This window comes from Cricetulus griseus (genome assembly GCF_003668045.3).
Source record: "Cricetulus griseus strain 17A/GY chromosome 1 unlocalized genomic scaffold, alternate assembly CriGri-PICRH-1.0 chr1_1, whole genome shotgun sequence".
NCBI classification, from domain to species: Eukaryota; Metazoa; Chordata; class Mammalia; order Rodentia; family Cricetidae; genus Cricetulus; species Cricetulus griseus.
In genome coordinates this window covers 71,745,716-71,771,208 of record NW_023276807.1, presented here as the reverse complement: position 1 = coordinate 71,771,208, position 25,493 = coordinate 71,745,716, and the positions used below count along the sequence as shown (strand labels likewise).

The 25,493-nt window shown below is 43.1% G+C and overlaps 1 protein-coding gene across 1 annotated transcript in view; it reads right to left on the bottom strand.

Annotated features, from left to right (window-relative positions):
- Nucleotides 1-1,616: 1,616 nt before the first annotated feature.
- The window catches only part of Efnb2 (ephrin B2), a 45,101-nt gene continuing 21,224 nt past the window's right edge, over nt 1,617-25,493 (bottom strand). The window contains exons 2-5 of the mRNA XM_027387889.2: nt 23,818-24,101; nt 7,276-7,368; nt 6,447-6,560; nt 1,617-5,133 (exon numbers count right to left, since the gene is read on the bottom strand). Coding sequence (XP_027243690.1) covers nt 4,745-5,133; nt 6,447-6,560; nt 7,276-7,368; nt 23,818-24,101 — 880 coding nt within the window. The 3' untranslated portion in view covers nt 1,617-4,744. The remainder of the gene's footprint in view (nt 5,134-6,446; nt 6,561-7,275; nt 7,369-23,817; nt 24,102-25,493) is intronic.

The window sequence follows — 25,493 nt, the reverse complement described above, 5'->3', positions numbered from 1 at the left end:
AGAAAACCACGCTGGCACATCTTACTTCTTTCTTTGCTGACTCTGGCTAACTCAGCTTGGAGAATTGTCTCAGAAGAAAGGTGGGAAGCAATGACAGTGTGTATGTGGAGACTACTCAAGCACACAGCCACTGAGTCCGAAGTTGGAAAAGTGGTAGTCTCCTTACCTTATGCCCACATTAAGTCAAACCAATATTGGTATGTGGGATTGAGGATACAGTTTAATGACTTGGCCATAAGTGGTGTCATGAAACTTGCAAGTAACTGCAATCCAGGAGTCAGAGAAAAAAACACTGGAGATAAAACTCCCAGGAATTAACTAAAACTGTGTCTACCAGGACTTTCTGCTGGTCTATAACTGAGAGCATTTACTCACCAAACATTCACTCCTTGCAGTACTGGCTAGACTAAAGCTTCACAGTTTGCCACACTGGGTTTTCATCTCTATCTCTTTTGGGGAGGGGGTGGTGGGCTTTCACATTCACAAGCCTAGCCTTTTTCCACCTGAGGGGGCTGCAATCTTGAGCACAGCTTCTAGGTCTGGGAAATCCTGTTGTTTACTGACCTCAGGGGACTTCCCCTGCCTACCCCCCTACCCCCCAAGCTCTATCACTCCTTGGGCCAAGGATTGACTGAAGCAACTGCTTTTAGCAATAAAACTAACTCCCTGGAGGTTGGATTCTCACTGCTTAAAAAAGTTTCCATGGAGTTCAAAGATTAAGACCCCCAAGTCTACAATAAGCCTGGAAAATACTCCCAACCGTCAGGGTAGTCGAAGGATCACATTAGAAATATGTTTCATTTTTTAAAAAATGTTATATGTGTAGATATGTGCATGTTTGCTGTGCATTATGACCATGCAGTCAGAGGTTGACATGAGCTGTTTTCCTGTGGCGATCATTTATTTATCTTTGGTTTTTGAGACAGGGTCTCTCACTGGAGGGGAGGCTCATTTATTCCATGAAAATAATTATAGTCTTTCCCCAGAGGGTTATAGGCCAGCACACTCAGATTTGACATGGGGTACTCGAGTTCAGGGTATCAGATCTCATGTTTGCATGGCCTGCTACTGGGTGAAGCATCTCCCCAGCCTTGGATTTTTAACCTAATTGCTGGCCTCTGGCTTGCCTTAATCCAAATTTATAACACATTTCCCTCAAGGCAAAACTTTATGAAGAACATTTGACATCTACCTTTATCTCAGGGTCATCCTGCCAAAGTGCTTGGATGATACAGAAATGTAATCTACCTGCAATCAAGTAGCAGAATACATTATTTCTTCCTTTCTTTGAGGGTTCACTGCATGGCTGACCATTCCCACTGTGTGATACAGGTGAAAGCAGAGGGTTTTCCTGGGCGGGATGTCAGGATTTTAATCAAACTTTATTTGTAATGCATGCCTGACTTGTCTGGAGAAATGGGCATAAAAGGATCCGGGAACAGAAGTTTCTGGCTAATTGTGACTTTGGAAATAACAAAAGGGAGGAAATCAAAATACAAAAGAGAAACAGAAAGAAAATGAAAAGAAAAAGAAAAAAAACAAACAAAAAGGAAAGGAAAATACTTTGAAGGCGCTTTTTCCATAGGAAAAAAATATTTTATTTTTTTAAGAACAAATTCAGTTTGAAACAGACGTGGAATGTGACTGCTCGGATCTCATTTTCTGGGGCTAACTGTCATGTGGAACTAAAAGCAGATTTAAAAACCTATGACAGGCTATTAAAATAAAACAAAGAAAAAAATATTTATAACTCAAGCATAATACTGTGTTACTTACAAATTGGACAACGAAATTAAATAAATATTCATGGTACATAATTACGGCACAAATATGCAGCAATTTGGCAACCTTTTATACCATTTTTTTCCTCATTACAGTGCAAAGGGGGGATGACACTGCCGTTAAACAAGCTGTAGCTAAATACATTGCAAAATTCAGATTTTTATACAAAACATCTTGCTTAGACTTTATAAAAAACCAACATTGCTCTATGTACACAATCTGGGTAAGAAAAGCCATTTCTGTCTTGTTTTCATGTGTATTTTTATTAAAAAGGTGAATAAGGCTACTGTAACACCCCGAATCCATAGACAGTAAGATCTGAACCTATCTATTTACAGTATCTTCACTTAAACATGATGGTGCGAGCTCCGAAGTCGGGCGACTAGGGACGATAATACAAGCAAGGCATTTACAGTAACTTTTCCAAAGCTGAACCAACTCCAAATAAGGGGACAGTTGGTAGATTGTCATTTTCTGCACCAGACACAAAACAGACGCACAGGACACTTCTCAATTGGTTGCAGGTAACTCTTCATCAAATTCATCTGATTTTTCACAGTTTAGCATCAGATCCAAAAATGGAGCCAACTGATGACACAGACAATTTGATTTCATTAAAATCAGATGGTTTCCCATGTCTCCCCTCCTCGTCCCTCTCCCCCATTCCTACAACTTTTGATGGCTTACAAGAAAATCTTGTGTGAATGCACAGGAGAGGTTGGGGTGATGGAAAGAATTACATATGTACTGTGGCTGATCACTATGGCAACCCTCCACAGAAATATGATATAGATATATATAATATATACTGGAGATATATATTATACATATATGTACACACGTGTACCACACACCCACTCACACATACACACACATTGAACCAACATCATTTTCAGGTTTGGGAAGTAGGGAATAATTTCTGCAACAACTCATTTTTTTCAGGTACTCACTGGAGGTCTGAGAACCTTCAAATGCTGTCATTACAATTTTTTTCCTCCCAATTCAGAAAGCAAAATGTTACCATAGTAACAGGACTCTGTTAAAGATGTCTATTTTGCATAGCACATTAAAAAAAAAGTAGGCTTCCTGCTTCCTGTTTATTCTTCTGGAAGGGCAAGGATAGGGGCAGGAGAGGAGGAGGGACCCACAGCTAAACTTTCAACTGTAACCCCCTCAGTGTGACCGATTCCGGAGAACACTTCAGCCCATGGGGCAAGGGAAAACCCAATGCAGACAGCGAATGCCAGCACATCTTGTTATTGTCTAACATAGGAAGGACACAGTCACATCCATCCCCTGGTGTTTGGGGGCTGACATTACTAGTCTACAGTTCTGTGAGATATCTGCGGGATTTGGTTATTTTTTGTCATTTGCTCTCATTATTGATAATTTTTGGGGCGATGCCACTTCTCTTAGAAGTAGCTCTATCAGATCTTTGACTTTGAAAGCGCTAAGAGCTGGGACCGCTTTAATCGCCACGACAAATGAATTCCACGTCTCCTGGTGTGTATTGTGTGTAATCTTAAAATATATATTAGTAAAAATCTTTCATTTTATATCCCTTGTGTTCTATACACCTATTATAAATATGTCCTATCTCCCTCCTTCCCCTCGACATCATAACTTTACTTCCATCTTAAGGACTCTGAGAGGTGGGCCATGTGTGCTTTGCTTTGACATGGAGCCCGGGTACAGCCTCACAGCCCGGACAGCACGGCCATAAACCAAAAACCAAAGTGTAAGGCTCAATCGGGGAGGGGGAGGGGCACTTACGGGGACGGGGGGGGGGGGGGGGAATCTGACCAACCTTTCCTAATGAGAATTCCCCAATAACCTCAGTGGTGATGGACTTACAGCCTGTTTGACCTTTGGCTTTTTAACTTCTAGGTCAGATTTGGCTCTCTGCTGTTCTCCTAAATGCTTTTTCCCTGTGTTTAATAAAATGTGGTAATATAGCAGCTGAGTCTGCTTAAACCATCTCCCAAAGCAGACGGACTCTCCCGCAGCTCCAGGGCTGCGCATTTTTATTGCCAGTACCTCAACAGTCCTGCCCCCGTACGGTACTTCGCCAGAGGCCTGTCCTCTCCCTCTGAACTCTGGCCGATCCTTTCACAACAACGGCCCCTTTGTTCCACTTCAGGAGAGGGGCTTTGATTCCCTGCTGCATAGCTGTGATAGTGAGCTCCCCACCACTCACCACAGTCTGTAGTCTCCCACCTGCCTCTTTCCTCTCAGCAAAACCAAAGCACTATCTATTGTTTCCTTCTTGCCTTCCCCACTATGCTCCAGGGGCAGCAGCCTTGACCTGCGGTGGCAGTCGGCACCTTCCTCACTCCCCCACACCTCCCAGGCTTTTCCCAGCTAACCCAGCCAAGCCTCCAGGAAAGCAGGATTCTGTACCTAATACCCATTTAATTTGATCTTGGTGTAAAGGGTGGGGACGGGGCTCCGTGGTGAGTGTCCCTTAATGATACGGGATGTGGAGTGAGGGGTCTGGGGAGGTGCTGCAGAGCCCTGGCAACAGAAGGAGTGAGTGAGGACTAAATGCTAGAGATCTTTGAAAACCTTACTGAGGTTACCCGAGGTCCGAGTGACAAGTCCAGTGTGCACGGCAGGAAACATGGAGGCAGAGGCCGGCCTGGTGTGCAACCTTCTCCTAAGATGCTGCTGCGTCATCCATAACCCACCGTGTCCTCCCTGGGCTCTGCAGAGGCCTGAGTGGCTGGCTGGGTGCATGGCTTGGAGGTCCGCGCAGGAACGCGGCAGTCCAAGTGGGGATCTCCTAGCAGTCTTCCAGCTTCTGGGGAGGGTCTGTGGTTCCCCAAGGCCGAAAAGCTACAGACTACAAAACTGTCCAGCTCCAGGCTCTTCCAGGAGGCATCCCGCCCCCACAGCCAGGCTCAGGCAGTCCCTGCGCCCACAACAAGGCGCGAGTTCCCTTGGGAGGCGCAGGTCCCAGGCCTCAGACCTTGTAGTAAATGTTGGCAGGACTCTGTGGGGGCATCTCCTGCACGATGTACACTGGGTGCCCATAGTCCCCGCTGACCTTCTCATAGTGTGGGCAGAAGACACTGTCTGCAGTCCTTAGCGGTATGATAACGTCACTGGGTTCCGAGCCGTTGTTGTTGCCACCTCGCTTGGGTGTGGCCAGTGTGCTGAGTGACAGCGTGGTCGTGTGCTGTGGAGAGTGTTTGCGGTGCCTCCTGCGGTACTTGAGCAGCAGTACCACCAAGGTGATGATGATGACGATGAAGATGATGCATCCTGATGCGATCCCTGCGAATAAGGCCACTTCGGAACCCAGGAGATTGTTCCCAGAATGCCCTGCACTGTTGCCGTCGGTGCTGGAACCTGCACGGGAGCAAGAAGGGTCAGTTACTGTGGTCCTGGGACTCTGCCCTGTTGCTTGCAGGACGGATGCTCCAAATGCAAACAATTAAGCATGGCCAACGCTCAACTCACAGGGTGAACTTGACAAGAGATCACCAGATGAGGTGAAGGAGCTTTAAAGGTCTGACACTCACACACCATCCCAACCGCTTCCTAATGTCGAGACAGCCAGCCTGGAACTTCCCTAGTTTCAACACTTCAGGATGCACCAGGCCCAGCGGGAAGAAAGCACAGTGTATCCTTGCCCTGGCCTGTTCTTCCCTGACTCTAGGAGCCGTGTGTCATTTCAATCTTCAAATGTCTGCCTTTCTGGGAGAGCCCTGCCTTCTGCAGACAGGCCTGCCTACTAGCAGAGATGTGCCAGAGAGGAAGGAGTGATGGGGCCTGGGAAAGGGTTCAACTCGAAACTCGGTTGTATTATTTGATTTACACTTAAAGTATATTTGGAAGGCAGCAGACGCTCTGGCACTGAGCAGACTGCTAACCCAAATGTTAGCACTAGAGAATTGCCTGGCACCATTATCCTATCCATTTATCAATGTGTCACAAGAATTTGACACATCTTGTCATTGAAAGTTAGGGGAAAAAAAAAAACCAACTTCCTTGACTCTTGGAAAGAGGCATAATATTATGGTAGATATGAATTCTCGTCATCTCCAAACCAGCACAAGGATCCCTCCTAATACAAAAGCACTGATGAGTGTGTGCCAGCTATTTTGTGAAACAGCATAGGCACAATGAACCAGGACTGTTGAGAAAAATGAGCCCATTTCACATGGCATGCTGTACTCTGGTCAGTGGGCCTTTAATGTTTTATTTTACACAGAGGATGTGAAAAACATTAAGAACAGCCACCTGGAAAGTATGCCATTAGGCAACATTTTCTAAGATTCGGAAAAGGATCGGCAAGGCTCTTTGTGGATTAGATGTAATTAGACAGGGATTAGGGCACAAATTACATATACATTAACATCAGCTTTGGGATAGTGTTGACAGTGAGCAGGATACAGCATCAGCCAATGAGAATCCATCTGGTGGAACGTCACTGGTAACTGACACATCTGGTGAGCTCTGCTATTGTGACTGTAAGACATTGATTGGGCTGAATTAATCTGTCTTAGTGGCAGAGTTAATATTGACTCACTGAGAGCAAAGATCCCAGGCATCTGTGCCCACGAGTGAATCCCACTGGTTTGGAAGTGTTTTGAGGCTCCTCTGCCTCTAGGGGTTCTAAGAAAAATGCACCCCACAGACACACATCCACACTGCTGTACCTGAATTTGGTTTCACAAAGGGGCTTGTTGTTGAACTTCTCCCGTTTGTACCAGCTTCTAGCTCTGGACGTCTTGTTGGATCATTATTCCTGGTTGATCCAGCAGAACTTGCATCTACATGAAGAAGAAGTGATTAATCATGGCACAGACATCTGACAATGTAGCAAGCTTCAGGAGTTGCACAGATATCTCAAGAGTCACGAATAGCAATGAACATAAGACTCTTTATGCAAAGCACTGAGAAATACAAGAATATAACCTTCCTTTTTAATCAGAACAGTTATCCTAGTTATTTCGGAGGTTTAGATTAGGAGGCCATCTGTGGAAACTATAGGGATTCTTGCATTTGGCAGTCAAAGCATTGCAGATGACATTTCAATTTCACTGAGCAAGTTGATTGACTGCTATACCGGTCTCTAATTAGAAGAATAATTCTTTCTTTCTGCACAATAGGTTATTCTACATGAAAACGCAGCTCTTGGGTTGTCCAGATTTGAAAATGAAACAAAGCAGCAGAGCCAGTGTTTACATACTGGACACTTTGATTTTTTTTTTTCAATCAAAGAGGTGTTCTGCATTGTAAAGAGAAATATACATATCTATGGCAACACAAAGACACTGTCTCACTGGCCTGAACTTTTAGAGAGATCTCAAATGAGAAAAACTGAGCATGTTGCTTTGGGGGACTCTACCACTGGTTCGAAGTGCAGAGAAGGGTCTGCCTTCAAAATTAACAAGAGGGGTGACGGTGAGCGTCACCCCAGGTGCCACGCTAGCTGGGGGCTACACCAGGTCACAGTGGCGTCACAAAGCAGCAGATGATCTTTACCTTGTCCAACTTTCATGAGGATCTTCATGGCTCTTGTCTGGCACACCCCTCCCTCCTGGTTATCCAGGCCCTCCAAAGACCCATTTGATGTAGCTGATTAAAAATAAAATGGACAAAACAAAAAAATAAAGAAAAAATCAGGAAATCAATAGGCCAAGATTACATGAACATGAAATGTCTGAAAACAATTTGAAAAATAAGAATTTACTCTTTGTCACAAGTTTTCTGAATGTATGGGATGCTGAAAGCCGAAAAGAAATAGAAAAATAAACAAAGAGAAATGGATCCTGGAAACATTGGTACATGTAGGCTACCTGCTTCTAAATGCAATTAAACACACCATCCCATGTATACATGATTTAGTATTACTCTATAGGTAAAAGGGACAGCACCTTCCAAAATACCCACGGACTCCTAGGGGGGCCAAACTAGAAAGTGCAAAAGAGCAAACATGGTAATTTCAAAACTTGGTAATCATCTCCCAACACCTGCTTCCTCCTCTCCAGACTTCCTGCTTCAAGAACAATTAACTTGATGCTCTGCTTGTCAAGCATCCAAGTTCTGTAAACACTAGCAGGGGAGCCTTCTGACACCCCCTTGCTTCTTTCTCCAGCCAGAAATGTGCTGAAGTAGCATACTAGAACTCAAGTCTTCAGAGTCTGCCTTCTCATCACCGTGTAAGTCCCTGCAAGCATGTGTTTTTATCAACCCATCAGCAGCTTCAGCCAAGTATCCTGCTAGGGAAAACTCCAGCTGGACAGAGAGTTAGCACACCCCTTTCCCTGTCTGGGTCTTGGGACAATTTGGATACAACCAGGTGGGGGCAACCACCTTGCCCCACATTGGCCAGCCAGGCTTTCTTTCCACCTTAACAACGAGGGGCAAGAGGGAGCACAACCCTTCTACCAATGTCTTTCTGTCTGTCTAAGCTGTTCTGTTTACACACATTGCTGTTTGTCCTTAGGCCAGTGAATTCTCTAAATGGCTTTGTAACTAAAGCTGCAAAGAGATGGGCTGTCAGGCCGTGTAATGAGGAGCAGGCTTTCAGTTACAGTTCAAGTTTGAGTAGGCTGAGAAGGTAGAATGTGCCGGACACTGCTTCCCCTTGAGTTCAAAGGGCAAGGAACAGAAGTGTTTCATATACACTCCTGTAACTTCAATCACCTTCCACTTTGACTATCAAAGTCCTGTCTGCTAACAATATACTCGGAAGAGAATGAAAAAGGGACAGGTGTTCTGGCAACTTCTTGCAGCCTGGTTGTTTTGTTTTGTTTTCCAAGCATACCATCACCAAACAGCTCCAAATGCCTTCACGGTTTGTAGAGGTTTGTAACTAAAAAACCAGATATGAATTCACTTCTGTGTTCTGGAATTATCGACTTCTACTCTCATTATTTTCCTAAAAACAAAGGGTGCCTCTTCTGCTGAGAGTGTGCTTAACCTTGGGTTTCATAGTTGCATCTTCTTCCTTTGTCTTTGCTGACACTAAATTTTTCCTGGGAAAATAGTTAATAGTTGCCATAATAACTTTTGTCGGGGAGTTGCAGTAAGCTAAACTGTATCCACTCCCAGACTGGAGAAAATGCTTGTCAGATAAGTCAAAAAAACCATCTAAAGAGACTGTATGTTTGAGAACCTAAAAGAAGGGCCTTTGTTTTTACTATGTTACCATTTTCCTTATCTTCTTTTCCCTTCTGCAAAAAGTGGCTGAGCCTTAGAGCCTCTCTCCTATGACTTCTCACAGTGTGGGGTACTCTGAGCAAAATTTCCTGAGTGGTCTAGGGTAGTGCAGTTATTGCTTAGAGTTTTTTCACTTCATTTCTCAGGAATCAGGATATGTCTCCACAGTAGAAAAGTGATCCGCTTCATGAAAGCACCAGTTAAATGTCTAGTTTCCTTAATTGGAGGAGAATGCCAAGTTCTAGACTCAGGATAAGGCACCTCATGCTAAAAAGCACATCCTATTGAAAGTTAAATAAACAGCTTTCTTTTCTTGCTAAACGTTTGAACACTCATGTGACAAATGACAGTGATAACTGAAAGCCAAGTAGGGGGCAGGGAGGGCTACAGATCTCTTTGGCTTAATCTCGAAGGGAAAAAAAATCAGATTCAAATGGAAAGGAATACCAAAGGGAAGGCAGGCCAGGAATGTCCAACACCTGCAAGCACATCTACAGGGCCCCTGCTGAATTCTGCTGTGTGGCAGGTGGCAGGCATGGGACACACACACACACACACACACACACACACACACACACACACAGAGAGAGAGAGAGAGAGAGAGAGAGAGAGAGAGAGAGAGAGAGAGAGAGAGATTTTTAGGCATATTTATATATACTTTAATTTGTAGGCAGTGCCTTTTCTAAGCCAGAATGTTGAGCTCCTCAGGTTTACCTGGAAGATGTCCAACCCCTAGCCCCAGAGGTAAACATCTCTAAAGGAATTCAAATTTAATTTCAATCCGTGTTTTAGCATCCAGAGAGCATGGAGGGAGACAGTGTTGAATATAATGGAAACCACTTCACAGCTTTAAAAGCTGCAATGTCCCCCCCCCCAAATAACCCTCCCAGGAAAAAGAAAAGAGGAAAAGGAAGGAAGAGAGGGAGGGAGGAGAGGGAGGGAGGGAGGGAGGGAGGGAGGGAGGGAGGAAGGAAGGACAGAATGAAGAAAGGAAGGAAGAAAGGAAGGAAGGAAGGAAGGAAGGAAAAGATGGAGGTGGGGGAGGTAGTGCTGTGTCAACTTGGTGGGAGAGTGGAAAAGACTGGGGCAAACACAGCATTCTGAACAACACAGTTTTCCTATTTTCCCCTTTAAGTTAACTTGGAACTTGTGAAAAGTCAGTGGAAAAGACTGGCAAGGACTCATTACCAACTGCTGTTAGAAACAGGAAAATTGGCCGGGCGTTGGTGGTGCACGCCTTTAATCCCAGCACTCGGGAGGCAGAGGCAGGCGGAACTCTGTGAGTGAGTTCAAGGCCAGCCTGGTCTCCGAAGCGAGTGCCAGGATAGGCTCCAAAGCTACACAGAGAAACCCTGTCTCGGAAAAAAAAAAAAAAAAAAAAAAAAAAAAAAAAAAAAAAAAAAAAAAAAAAAAACACAGGAAAATTGTATGATACTGTTCCAAGTGCCACCATGAAAGGTAATGGTCACAAGGAAGTGTGGATTAGGAAACTTGTAGGGCACTTGTGACACTCATGTCTTTTGAGTGTCAGGTTTCTTCCTAGACAGAAACTACTGAAGTGGTCGGAACTGTGCTACATGCAGGTGGTATCATCAGGTGCCCGGGCTGGGGTCCCTGTCACAGTGGGAGAGGTGACATGAGAAACCCTGCTGAGGTATGGGCCCTTCCTGATCGTCTGAGAGATGAGCAAACAGTTTCATACTCCAAGTGGCATGGGACTGTCTGCCTCCACCATAGCCTGTGTCCCCACAAACTGTAGTCCAAAAGCAATCCTTTCTTTTCTTTTCTTTTTTTTTGGGGGGGGTTCAAGACAGGGTTTCTCTGTGGCTTTGGAAGCTGTCCTGGAACTAGCTCTTGTAGACCAGGCCAATCCTTGCTTTTTTTGAACTGCTTTTGCCACTGCAACAGTAGAGGTAGTGGATATGGCTAGGAACGACACGTCATGGAAAAACTCATTTTCAGATGTCCTTACCAACAGCATATCTTGAAGGTTATAATCTTTGGGAGTGTAACATGGTAGATAAAAGCCTTATATGAGATATGAGCTTAGATCTGATAGAAATTAGATTTTCCACGTGTCTTCAACAAATAGAGTAATTCTTACTCCAGAGGACATGCCCCTGCCAGAACAAACTCCCTTGAGTTCTGCATATGAAACTGTTTGCTCATCTCTCAGACGATCAGGAAGGGCCCATGTTCTGCCCTGATGGCACCTCCTTCCTCCTGGCCATGAACTACTGAAACACAACACAAGAATAATATTCTGATGCCCCCCCACATCAACCTGGAACCTAGGAGCTTGTTAGAAGACTTAGCACTGTTTCAGAAACATAACAAGAAAATTGCTAATACTTAGGAATAAAATCTGTTTCCATTTCATTAGATAGCTTTGCAACTATTTATATCATTCCTTGGCCATCCCAGGGAATTTTTAACTTAAAGAGTAAAAATAAATGTTACCTCATTATGATTAGTTTTCCTTTGTATCATCCCACCAGCATTGTCTAATGTGACCACAATCATTGTATTACCCAATGTGCAAAACTGCATTTAATTACCAAGAGACAGAAAAAATAGCATTGTTATACCTAAGCTTTTATTTAGTGTCCAGACATTTTTCTCCCCTGGCCTAGACAGGAGGGAAATAGACTTTACAAAGCTGAAAATTACTTGAAAACTTCCTCCATCCATTTGGGAGGTGGACTTAATAAAGACACATGCCATTTTACAGCTGGCTTTTAAAAGCTTTTGCTTCTTGGGTCTAACTCCCACCATCACCACACTAACCTGTCTTCCCTACACTCCTCTCTGAGTGAGCAAAATCACGGCTCAGCAGAAAAGCAACCTGACTGGTTGTGGCATCCGTGTCTGCAACCCTAATGCTCAGGAGACTAAGACCTGAGGGTTGAGGGTTGGAGGTCAGTACAGGAAACACAGGCAGACTCCCCCTTAAAACAAGAACAACAAAACTAATAGTCAGAATTTGAGATGCCCGAGTTTCCAATTATCTGCAGTGATACTGACTAGATGAGCACAAACAGAGCTGGAGAGGTGGGAGCTGGTAAAATGGACAGCGCAGACAGAATACTGCTGGGGATGCTGCATGCTCTGCTCCCAGAAGGCCAAGCTGCAGCTGCAGCTGGATTGAGTCTAGTGGGTGGGAGTGGGCTCATCAGGTGGAGGGTGAAATAGCCCACAGGTGGGCCTTGTTCCCAAACAGGCTGGAGAAGAGAGGAACCAAAACATTCTGTAGCATAGTACCACCCCACAAAGGACACAGCTTTGGGTCTTAGGGGCAAAATGGTATATGAATGCCTAGTCACCCATGGAGTACAGACCAAGCTATTTTAAGTGGCTGTGAGGGCAGACATTTGAAAGTAAATATAACTATGAATGAAAGCAAGTTCACAAAGAGACACATGGTAAGTGTGGATAGTCAAGAAAACCACAGAAGCTCTCCTGGCCTTCCATAGGGCTGACCTAGATGAAATACCTTTGATTAGCAAACAGCATTTTATGAGAATCTCTGCCAACACCAAATTCTATCTGTCCTGTCCTTGCCCAGTATGTATCACACACTGGCCAGGCTAACTCTGCTTTCCTGGGTGAGACTTCCTATACACCCTTCCCACAAGCTCAGCACAGACATCTGAGGAACGAGGAGCAGCCTAACTGGCAAACTGAGGAAGCATCATCCAGAGAGACACGTGACTTTAAAGTCACCCCAACACACAGAACTCTGCATCTCTAAGTGTCAACAGAATAAAACAGAGAGAGTGAGGGATGTCAGTTGAGATAGAAACAAGGAGGCTGATGAAGATGCAGTTACTTAATGTCAGCATTCAAGCTGGGGACCTAAGATCTTTCAGTTTAGCTGAAAGACACAATTCCCAAAACACAATACAGACTCAGAGTATATACCACAGAGATGGAGTCAATCTCTGGAGCCCGAGTGACCGTTGTTTGCATGCCTTGGTTAGCAAGGTCTTTCTGGAAGATAACTGACACAGAAAGAGAAAAAATCCTAAACACAGAAATAATAAAGCCCAGGAAAAGCCAGAAATCAATGCCTGTTTTTAAAAGGGACAATGAGAAAATACAAGAAACAAGCACAGGGGAGGAGAGGGAAAATTTATTTCTTTTCCTGTGTTTTCCACTGTGGCTTCTCAGGGAAAGAGTGAGATGTATCCCCAGACTTCCAAGGAGTCACAGGAAACTGGATAAAGGGCAAGAGTCCGGTCTTCCTTGTCTCAGAGCTTCTCATTCCATAACGCTAAATTGGCCTTGTCCTTGAGCAAGAGCACCGTGCATATCTCTCATTTGCAAAGAGAAACATCCATTCAACAAAACATAAAAAAAACACAGAACAAGAAAACAACCCACTGTGGCTTCTGGCTGGGCTGCCACTCTCATTTGACCGACTGTCTTTGCAGGCAGGGGACTGTCCACTTTCAAACACCATAAACTGGTGGGGATAAAGGACACATGCACTTCTCATCCAAGGGAACACGGGCCCAACTCACAAGAACAATCACTCCCATTAAAAATGTGTCGCTGTCACTGTATTTCAAAGTCTCCAAGCAGCCAATCATGCATGGAGAATAGCTGCCCCAGGAGCTTCCGCAAAATACAATCCATCAGCTTCTGCACTGGGGAGAAGGACTTGGAAAAAGCCCATCTTTAAAAAAAAAAAAAAAAGTCACAACTTAGACCTTGCCTCTTCTCTTCCAGCATTAAAGAATGACTGAAGTCATAGGTTAATTACAAAAAGGTGTGTGTGTGTGCTTGTGTGTGCGTGTGCGTGTGTGTGTGTGTGTTGTGTGTGTGTGTGTGGTGTGTGTGGAGGGATGTTTTCACTATTTTCTGAGCTCAAGTATTCCATAGGAACTAAGATAGGGTCATTCACTGACGCTCAGAAACAGAAGTCTTAAAAAAAAAAAAAAAAGCCATTTGGACATATTTTCTAGTGCTCTTTTTATATTTATGTATACTGGGGAGACATGAATGGCAGCAGCTACTTGGCCACTTCCAGGAGCTGAGTGCACTCTACAGATGAGCATGCAAGGGCCATCAGAGTAAACAAGGCTCGGACCCCAAGGCATACCAATCCACTGGGAGAACAGCCACAATATCTAATCATGAGTGTCATTCTGCAAGATGTATCAAGGGTTACTCCTAAAACCTTTCAACTATTGAAAACTACAAAGATTAAGGACGTGACCCCACTGGATGGTGGTAAGGGTCAGTTATCTGTGATAAATAGTCTTCAAAAGAGAATGGCTAAAATGAAGCAGCAATACATGGCAGGCACATGTTTGTTAGTGTGCCATGTGTCTACAGAGATATACATGAGTGTAAGTGCATGTCCATGCATATATGAGAACATACATCAAGAAAAACAGGCCAACGTTTGGGTATGGTGGCACATGCCTTTAATCTCAGCACTCAGGAAGCAGAGACAGTGAAGCAGAGGTTAGCCTGGTCTACAGAGTGACTTTTAGGCTAGTCTGGGTCTTTGGGGATATTGGACATTTGCAAAGAGTTGTTAGCATCAAAAGTCTCAGGTTCTGGACTTTTGTGTTTCAGATCAGGGCTTCTCAGCCTGTACCCTCTGGGCTCAGTCTAGACCCCTGACACTATTCTGAGAAAGGCCAAAGCACTGCTGGCCATAAACTACCTCTGGTCCTGTTTCAATTCAGGAGATGCTTAAGCATGGGAGGCCACTTACAAAGCTGTGTATTTTCCCTCAACATACTGCTTGGGCCAATTTGGTCTCTTGATTTTTAATGAAGTCTGCTGAGGAAAATGATGCTTTCTAGACTAAGATTTTTTTTATTGATAACTCTGTGGTGACTTATGCAGGCAGGACTTCACATGGGTAAATAATAGTAATAGTTTTTACCATAATTTCATTTTAAAAGTGCTTTTCTTAGCCTGGCAGTAGTGGTGCACGCTTTTAATACCAGTACTTGGGAGGTAGAGGTAGGTGGATCTCTGAGTTCAAGCACAGCCTGGTCTACAAAGTGAGTTCCAGGACAGACAAGGATACATACAGAAACCCTGTATTGGAAAAACAAAACAAAACAACAATAACAAAAAAAAAGCAAAAAAATTACTTTTCTTCTTTAAACACTTTCAAGTGTTTCGTTATTGCTACAACGATTTAGAGACAGTCACCAACATGAGGATAGTATAGTCAACAGTAAAGTAATAATTACCTCTACAAAAGAGTCACCACTGACATGAGCTAAAACTACTAAGAGAATTGTGTTTTAAAAATAGGTTGCCAGATGACCATTTCAATAGTAATGACTGAAGTAAGATTTTTTTAAAAAGAATGATATAATAGTTCTAAAGATAAAACATAATTCACTATTGTCTATTAGCTTAACTTAAACCCCCAGATTTTAAAAATACAAACTTCCTGTTCAAGACAGTGATAATATCTCATGAGCCACATACAGTTGAGTGGATTATTTGTGGCAAATAATCCATTCTCTACTCTCTGCTCTTTAAAAAATATCTCAGTGGGTGGGAAAGGGTTGGAGTAAAAGTTCATGGGTAGTGGGGATAGGGAAGGACATCCCACAATCCTCTTGCTCACCCAACTATCACTAATTGCAGGCAATGATATTAATGACCCAGTAATTACAGAAAGAGCAGCAGTGAAGTGGAAAACATCCATCCGAGTAGAGTTCATGGCTAGGTGGTAGCATCTTCTACAGTGGCTGAACTGATGTCCGCTGACAGCTTGGGATGGAATGCCGCAGAACAGGCAGCACTACTCTTGTGCCACAACAGTTTAGATGGTCATGAATTTATTTGCTTTGGCCATTGAGAGACCAACAGTAACCCCGATGAAGTACCCCTGTTTAAATCGGCTCTACCAGTCATCCTTACTCTGGTGCAGGACACGTGTTCTTTACTCAAAGGACCCAGGGCGATTGATTTCCCACATTTATCTCAATAAAGGAATAACTTCATCTCATAGTTTAATAGTAGGAATGGCAAAAATGGGTTAATTCATCAATGCAAAGTGACTTTCAAAGCAGAGCTGTCACTCAGCAACACATAGCCTGGTTCCTCCATAATGAGATCAATTATGCTCTTGCCTGAGGTTGGGCTCATCTATCGTCTATCCTGCTATCCACCACCCACTCATCCATACACTCACCATCCATCCATCTACCTATCTACTTACCTACAGTCCACCTATCTTCTCATCCACCACCCACCATCCATCCACATACCCACCATCCATCTATCTATCCATCTACTTTACCTATACTCCACCTTTTCATTCACCAACCACCATCCACATATCCACCCATCTACTTACCCACCATCTACTTGTCTTCTCATCTACCACCTACCCTCCATACACCTACCCATCTACTTGCCCACCACCTACCAACCTATCTTCTCATCCACCACCCACCATCCACATACCCACCCATCGACTAACCCACCATCTACCCACACATCTGCAGCACTTGCACTTAGCTAAGGAAAGTTAATATCTCTGTTTTTACATTGGACTAACTTAATTTTAATTACATTATTATTTAGCAACTTTCTGTTGATGGGCTCAAAGTACTTGCTAATGTCATAAAACAAATCTAGTGTAACCTTATTGAAAAAAAAACAACAACAGATTTTAAATCTATTAGGAGATTTTAAAAGAAAGAGAAAGTTTGAAGTATCAACAAGGGCATTTCTCCTATCTTTCTTCCCTGTGAGTATTGCTATGTTGCCCAGGTTAGTGTCCAACTCCTGAACTTGGCTTTCTGGTATTTGGGACTAAGCATACCACAGCACCCAGCTTACCTGTACCCTAGTAGGATTTTTTTAGTTCATCTCTGGGGATTTTTGATAAAGTTGATTATATGTTATATAATGCATGACAGGGCATTACTACCAACATGTTTGACAGAAACAGTTTGCCATTTATATTACATAAGCTTAACATGGTTCCACATGCATTATGTATGCATTGTTTCTTTCTCCTGCCTTTACCCTCTCTATGTATGTATATTATGCATGCATGCTCCAATGTTTCTGACTCCCTGAGCCACCACGTGTGTGCTTTGCATATTTGTACAGTATAGTCACTATTATTTTCTATGCACACTCTCTTTGCTATCCCTGCACATACACCATGCATTTCTGCATGTTCTCGTTACAGTGCAAATGTGGCTTGGGAGACATGGCTACACATTTACATTGGTGGTCTATGGGTTTAGCTGCCCTGCCTTGGGTTTTGACCCTGACATTTCCTGGTGTGTAAAGTGTTCTAAGCCACACTGTCTGGGTTTTCTCACAGCAGTGAAAACTGCTCTATTTTCTGTTTTGCTAGACTTGAAAGTGAGACAGGCGTGAAGGCCACAGCATTTCCCCAAGGATCAAACACATCCAAAGAGTTAGAGCTTTAGGGGTAAATGTGTATATAGTAAGAAACTATATAAATTAGTTTTTCTCAATGTTATCTTCTTTTTTTTCCCTCCAAATGTCTGTCTATGCCTCTTGGCTATTTTTTTAAGTGTTTCATTTTGCTTTAAAATTTTATCTTCATGATGAATATTTAAGGGCTGTTAAGAAAGAAACGTGTCCTCTTTTATCCACTAGGCCTCTTGGATTGTTCTATTATTTATAAATCTATGTGAATGTTAACAAGCCATAAATACAAGGGTAGAGACATAAAGATGAGTTTTATGAAATAATAAAGACAGTTTTATTCTGAACAATTCCTGAATAACTTTTTGGCTATGTTAAATCCTTTATTTCTCAACTTACTTATTTTGCTTTATGGTGTTTATTTTTCTTCAATCTTTGCTCCTCACTCTGGGATTCCATCATCTCATCTTATCATTGTCTACTTTCAGAGTGGGGAGTGGTAATGGCAGGACTATATCTGTGTGGTTTACATGAGATATGCTGTCCCCGTTTCCCAGGAGATGCCAAGGAACATGAACAGAGTCTCTACCCATGGCAGTCTCACCCTCCGCTCCCCTCTGCACCACCAAGGCTAGCATCCAGGTGACCATGATTGGAAACCTGAAGCCTCAGTGTATCCTAAGATTGGCAGAAGCATGGCTGAGCTTTCTTTATATTAAATTTAACATGGATCCTCCTGATCTACTCTGGAAGAGGCTTCCCTACAGGCAGAACCCATGAGGCAACCCTGGCATGAAGACTGATTAAAGAAAGAATTTTCTGGGTCCCGAGGAACCACAGCATGTGAGAGGCTGGTGAACTGGAAAGTAAGAACCACAACTGCAAGTGTGTCAAGACTCCTCCCTGTCTGAGTCTTCAGGGTCTGTCCAGGAACCTGCTCGCAAGCTCAGGCAATTCCAGAACATACCACACATAAATGTGTGCTTCTCTGTCGAGGAAAACCAAAGGACTGTAATGACAGTCAAAGAAGACAAAGTGGGAAGATGTAATATGTCCAGTTGCCCAGAGTGACTGAGGCTGGGCAACTCCCTGTGGTTTCGTTTATGCCCAAACTACCAGCAAAGGATACTTTCTATACCCATCCTTCCCAGGCACTCATAAGGAAGCCCAGCTTCCAGCCTCTCACTTTCTCCTGGTTCCAGTGTTAACTTGTAGTTGGTGGATTGCCACACATGGACACAAGCCATCTGACATATTTTTCCTCATGGGAATTCACATCTACCTCATGTCCAAGTGTTCCCATGATGCCCGTTTTAAAGATGAGAAGACCTAGGCAGGAAATCCACTTGAGTTACTTGTCTATTGGCACATAAAGCCCAGGGTTGCCAGACTTGGACTCACAGCTCCTCTGCCAACATGCATTTCTATGTGTGGTTCAAGTACTCATCCTCTGTGTCTTTGACTGTATGGTCTCTAGCAAGATCCCATCATGAAAAGAACTATAGAGAAAACTAGAATTGTGCTCAAATGCCTCAACTCTGCAACCGGGGTCGACGGAGGTATCAGACACAAATCTCACCATTGAGACAGGACAAGAAGACAGGACACAGTCTCCATATCCCTAAGCTATCTAGTATTCAATGAAGGGAGTGTGGCCACTGCTACACTTATCATACACAAATAATCCATCAAATAAACTTCATAATCTTTTTATAGCTGTCACATGTTCTTACATGTTCTAAAAGCTATCTTCATATCAAGGGTCATCTAAAAGCTGCTCTGGGATTCAGTACTTTCCCAAAGAGATATAACAGGATACTCAGTATATGTTAGTGTAACCTGCCACACTCATCACCCAAAAATGAGTACATCAAAGCCAGAAAAAAAAAAGTGTAACATATGTTCAACCAAATAAGGAACAAACTATTATTTTGGCTCTTTAATGCTACTATTTGGTTTTATTTGTGTAAATATTTCTCTTTATTTTGTGATTTTTTTTTGTTTGTTTTTGCTCTGAAGTGGAAAGTATGCTTTAAAAAATATTCAGCAGTGTCTGTGAAGCACGGTTTGCACACTTCCATTAAAGAGACCTAAGAAATGGAGGCTCCTCCAGACTTGATGGCTCAGTAAGGAAGGGTGGACATGGAGAGCTGTCTTCAAGAAGACACTCAGTGTTCAGTAACAACCTATTCATCTTCAGAAATGGTGGCTTGTAGATGATGCCAGAAGTCTATGACCTGCCTAGGAGTATACAATAAGATAATATAGAAACTGCATAAAATGCAAGGCAAGGTTCAGCCTGAAGTCTGTGTAGAGCCCTGAGGGGGTCCCTTGGTCACCTGAGGTGTAAGAGGAGAGGCACCTGTTCCACCTCTCACTCATGTTATCACTTTGTATAGACTTTGCAAGGTTTCATCTCCAGTTGGGTATCAGCCCATAGCACCTGCCTCAGGACTGAGTTTCAAGGCCAACACAAGGAGCCTTCTGGCTCCGCCCTAAAGAGGCAAGGAGGACAATTTCTCTAAGAAAATGTCAGTGATGAAGGTTGGGCACTAGGAGAACGGATGCTTTTCCAATACAAACTGGACAGCTTGTTTATAATACTCTATCCAATAGCAAGCTTCTACTGCAAATGGATAATATCAGAAGATGTAGTTATTTCATAAACAGTGAAATGAAAGTCTCAATAAAAATAACTACAGGCTATGTGAAAGACAGCTCTGTTTTTTCTTTTTTCTTTGTTTTGGATCCCTGCCTTCCTGTTCATCCCTGGATTGTTAAACGTTTTCACCAAGATCATTAGCATCAGTCTCTGGGATGGAGGACCAAGTGGGAGCCTTTCTAAGGTCCAGGCCTCACTGAATGGAAGGACCCAGGGCAGGCAGATCCTAGTGAGCCCACATTACCTTATCAAAAACAGTTAACTTCTGTAAGCCTTTGCCAGCTGTTTTTTAAGGTCATTAAGGATCTGAATACAATGTAGAGCAGGGAGTTCTCAGACCACCCGGCCACACATTGCCATCTTTAGATCACTCATGATCTGAAGAGCATGATCTGAAGAATTTATTAGTTATGCAAATTAGGCCCAAGGCTAATTACTGAAATAGGTCACTTGAAAAGTCAATTCTAAACATGAAGAAACCCCATACGTACCGTTTTGCCACATGTCAAAGCAAAGAATTATTGTGGAGGAGGATTAACGAGGAGGCCCTATCTTTCTACCATGTCACTTCTTAAGAGAACTCAGTGGAGATAAGGGAGGGTATAAAATATAGTTCCAACTACACATTAATGTTTACTATAAAACCCATGAATGCAGTGTAACATTACAAGTCAAATGAAAATTCCTTGTTAAAAAAAAAAAATTAGGGGCCAGATCCCCCTGGCTTTAGCTGAGCAGCCTTGTTGACACAGCAGTGGGTCTGTATGTCTGACCATGAGTGTTTGGAATACAGTGATAAAATAATGTTCTAGAGAAGGAAATAAAAGTGACTTCCTCATTAAGCTCAGGCAACATAAGTAAGACATAAGGCTCTGGACTCCTGGGAGACTGCCTGACACCAGTGAAGCCATGTGTACATCCCCACAGGGGCATGCCAAGTACGCCTCCAAACCACAGCTGCTCCTCTGCCCCCAGGATGGAGCTAACATATGATGCCCCTGATGCTGCCTGGGGTGAAAGTGTCCAGCAGCCAGCTGCTAAGCCTTGGAGTCAGCAGAATACACCATCATTTATAATCTCAAAGGGAACTGATGCTTTACAGTGCTAAAAATATCCTTGTGAATCTAAGCACTTCCTATTGTGCTACCCAGCCATGTTCACGAATGTACTGGTATAAAGATTATTGCCTGCACACAGCTTCCTTCTGGGAACAAAAAAATAAGAAAGAATGGGACTGTGAATATGTGTGTATGTATGTGTGTGTGTGTGTGTGTGTGTAACATCTGTTTGATAGGAGAATTGGTGGCTTCTTCAAGTCCCTTGACTATTTTGGTGCTATTTTAAAATTTGATCTTATCACTTCCCTCCTTTCAAGGGAACTTGTATGGCAGTGGACGCTGCTGTGGAGTGTGTGAGAAACTGGTTTCTACTGGCGGCTAAGTGTTTGAATGCTCTCTTCTGCCTGTGACGTGGGGGAAGCCTTTCAACCTTGCTTACAAGTAGCACCGGGCTTCCTGTAACAGTCCTGAGCCACTCACAGGCCTGGGAACATCTTGTTACAAGCAACATTCTCACAGTGCCTCATTGCCTGACAGCCAAGGCTCTATTGTTAAGACACTGTCTAGTTATTAGATGTATAGGAGAATCTTGTGGGCAGAGCAGCCTGGCTTTTGGATTGAGACCCTCTTGCTTCAGCCTCCCGAATTTCAACAAGCCACCCCATGGTTTGATGTGGCAAATCCTAACTCTGAGGACAGTTCTGGGGGGCAGAGTAGTGAGAAGCAGACTATAAACCTGTTAACATGGCCTAATGGGTTCTCCAAAAAAAAAAAAAAAAAAAAAAAAAAAAAACAATAGATGCCCAATGGGTAGATTGGGTAGATTGCTATTTTAACTACAGATTAATCTGTAGTTAAATCCAAAGTAAACCACCCACAGGTTGATGAAGAGCAGTTATGAGAGGTTCGCTTCCATGCACTAAGAGACACCAGTAAACTGATATTTAGCTGCATTTTGTGTATATCATTTGAAATGAAAGGTTAAACCTCTAATGTGTACCAAGCTTTCACTTGCCCTCCCTCAGTAGGAAACTGGGATTTTCCATGCCATTGCAATCTTTTTGAAATCTAAGCCTAAAATGGAGGATGGAGCTAGGCAGGCCCTGCTGGTAATCCCCACCCAATGAAGGAGACCCAGGATTTCCTTTGACACCAATTTCAGAGTCAGACATTTCCCATCTTGGGAGCCACTGGCCTCTTCCAGCACATGTTTGCTTCTTTCTCCCCTCACTAGGAGCAGTAACCTTCTGAAGGGGAATAATCTGGGGTCAGTTTCATTTTCTCCCAGTCAGGCTGGATCATGTCATCCATTAAAAGTCTTTATTCATATGTGTGTGTTTCCAAAAGCTTAGCTTCCACTTATGCTACCTTGTAACTACTTCACATCTTCAAAGATGGCCCCATCTGCCTCATTCCATTTTACACTGCTTTTATTTTCAGTTTGTGGTAATTATTCCATTAAATACCTAACTTACCACTTTCTCCCTTTTGTTATTGTTAGCGATCTATCTTCTATGTATCATATTAGCTTCATAAATTGGTTCTCAGTCTCTGTGGCATTTGAAGCAACAGACAAGATAATTACTGCCTGTGACCACCTTTGCTTTAATTACTAATGTAAAAAATACACAGCAAGGAACACTAGATGAATACTCAGTGAATTGCTGCTTCTGTGATGTAAAGAGTAGGTCGTAACTGGAGAAAGCCAGACTCCCAATCTAATGATAGGGTGGTAAGAGAGCCAAGCTAGAGGCTAACTGCGGTCCAAGGAGCTGAAGTCTAGAGAAACATAAGGAGTGTAACTTTAGGGCTGGGGTGGGAGCTCAGTGGTCAAGTACTTGCATGCATGAATCAAGCGTTTCATGCTAAATACTACAATTTAAAACAACTACAAAAAGCTCACAGAGTATACCTTGAAAGCAAACAAATTAACCAGAATTTCACTGCTTCAACCATGAATGTGAGTGGCTGCCTCTGAGTAACATATTTCACTGTACCAAGACCCATGACACTGAGAACAGGCCTGGTTGGCGCTAGCCGTGATGTGAGCACAGTAGGTATGTGTCACGATGGGCACAGCTCACAAACGCACTTCAGATATAACCCAATGAACAACTATCCTCTACTCCTGAAATAATGCCACATTATTATGACAGATGCAGGGGTGTCATTCAGGCAGTGTGCCTACACTTTACTCTTTTCCATCAGGACTTAACATGACCACCCATACTGGCTCTTGTGTACACCCCATGCTACTAAGCTCTGAGCCTACCTGTCTGGAGTGACGGTGTCATGGCGAAGTGTACCACTATTACATTTTGCTCTGTTGAGTCCTAACTTTGAAACACAGATCTTGGAACAGAATGCACACTAAACGGATGGATGGATGGATGGACGGATGGATGGACAGATGGAAGGATGGAGAGAAAAAGCATCACACAGATTTACCTATCAAAACCTCACCAAAGGTCCTTAAAGATGGTTTTATCAGTAGAGATACTAAGTCCCCTCGTATAATTTACTTATTTCAGTACCATAAGAATCCTGGCAGGTTTGCCCCTGCTGAGTATTTATATTTAATTAATACTGTTACTACAGGGTCCCAATTTTCAATTAATTTTTTGAAAAAAAAGGACAAAGCTTTTTAACAAATCATTTACCATATTAATTTAAAGGAAACAGAAATCAATACAAACCTAGTTAGCTTATCCCAATGCCTACAAAATAAAGAGAGAGAACTATACTTACATATAATGTAGTAATCTTTGTTCTTCTGAAATTCTAGACCCCAGAGGTTAGGGCTGAATTCTTGAAACTTGATGGTGAATTTCACATCTTGGTCTGGTCTGGCACAGTTGAGCAGGGGGGTATTTTCCTTCTTAATAGTGCATCTGTCTGCTTGGTCTTTATCAACCATATAAACTTTATAATATTCATACTGGCCAACAGTTTTAGAGTCCACTTTGGGGCAAATAATATCCAATTTGTCTCCTATCTGTGGGTATAGTACCAGGCCTTGTCCGGGTAGAAATCTAAAAAGCATAAAAGAAAAGCCACTGAGTTGATAAAAGTGAACACCCTTAAAGACAGGCATCAAAGAGCCCAACGCTACCAACCACCCCCCACCATGACATCTCAGTGCTGTACTTTGGTTCACCAAGGGTGTCTTCAGGGGACAAATGCTTTTAGGAATTTACCTCAGAAAACAAAAGGATGAACTCTTCCCTTCTTTGAGCCATCAGGCCATCAGGAGGGCACAGCCTGCTGACACTTGGTCCTCGCCCCCGCACTTGTAATATTCCAATACTCTTTTGTGAAACTTTACAACTCTTCCCTGGTGATGAGTCAGACCTTCCCACCTGCTTGTTATTTTTTAACCATTGGCATCGCGGTTTATTGGGCATGCCAGAGAGATTTCATCAATTCCAGGAACGGCGCATGCCCGGTACCTTTGTTGTCCTGGTAGTTTCCATGTGCTGTGTTGATGTTAATTAACAGACAAGTTTCATCAAGAATGTTTCAAATTACTTATCATAATTAGTCAGTCACTGATCAAACAATGGGTTTTTTTATTACACAGAACAAAAGAAATGTCTTACAAACCCATAAAAGATAACCAGAAATAATTAGCATCGTATTGATTCAGCTGCAAGATGAAGAGCCCTCTCCTCTGAGGACAACAAGTACCTCCTTGGTCTACAAATCTTCCCTTTCCCCCACCTCCCCTGAGATGTATTTGCTCCAATTAATTCTTCGAAGCAAATCTTTAGGACTAAGACTACTGATACCGAATCCCTTGGATGCTTCCAGTTAAAAGCTCTCCTCCTTTCCTTTCTTGCTGGCCATATTGCTGAAAGATCTTCCCTAATGGGGAGTTTCCCTGAGACAAGAGCCTCCTAATGAACATCCTCCTGCAAGTGCTAACACTAACAACACACTCAGAGAAAGCAGCCAAGCCTGCAGGCTCATTAAAATATTAAGGCTTCAGAACAAAGCAAGACCTCCCAATCCTTCCAGCTTGGACTCTGGCATTATTTAGCCAGAGTGGCCCACCAGCCTTGATGACCCTTGGGGCCAGGATGCAGGGACAGATAAGGGAAGGATGATGGGACTCCCAAAGTTCAAATCCACACCAACCTTGGTGATTTATGTAATGAGCCACGAGTTCTCAGCCAGTGAATTATTATGTGGTTACAAAGTAGCAGAAAGCACAAGGGACATTTTAGACTCACATTCAAAACTGATAGTTTAAAAAAATTTTGTACATGTATACAATGTATCTTGGTATTATCCATACCCTACTCCTTCCCTCCAGGTCCCACTGCCCTACCCCCCACCCCCACATATGTTCCTTTCTTTCACAACTTCATGTCTTAAATAAAATAAATGGCTGAAACCACGAGCGCGCGCGCGCGCGCACACAC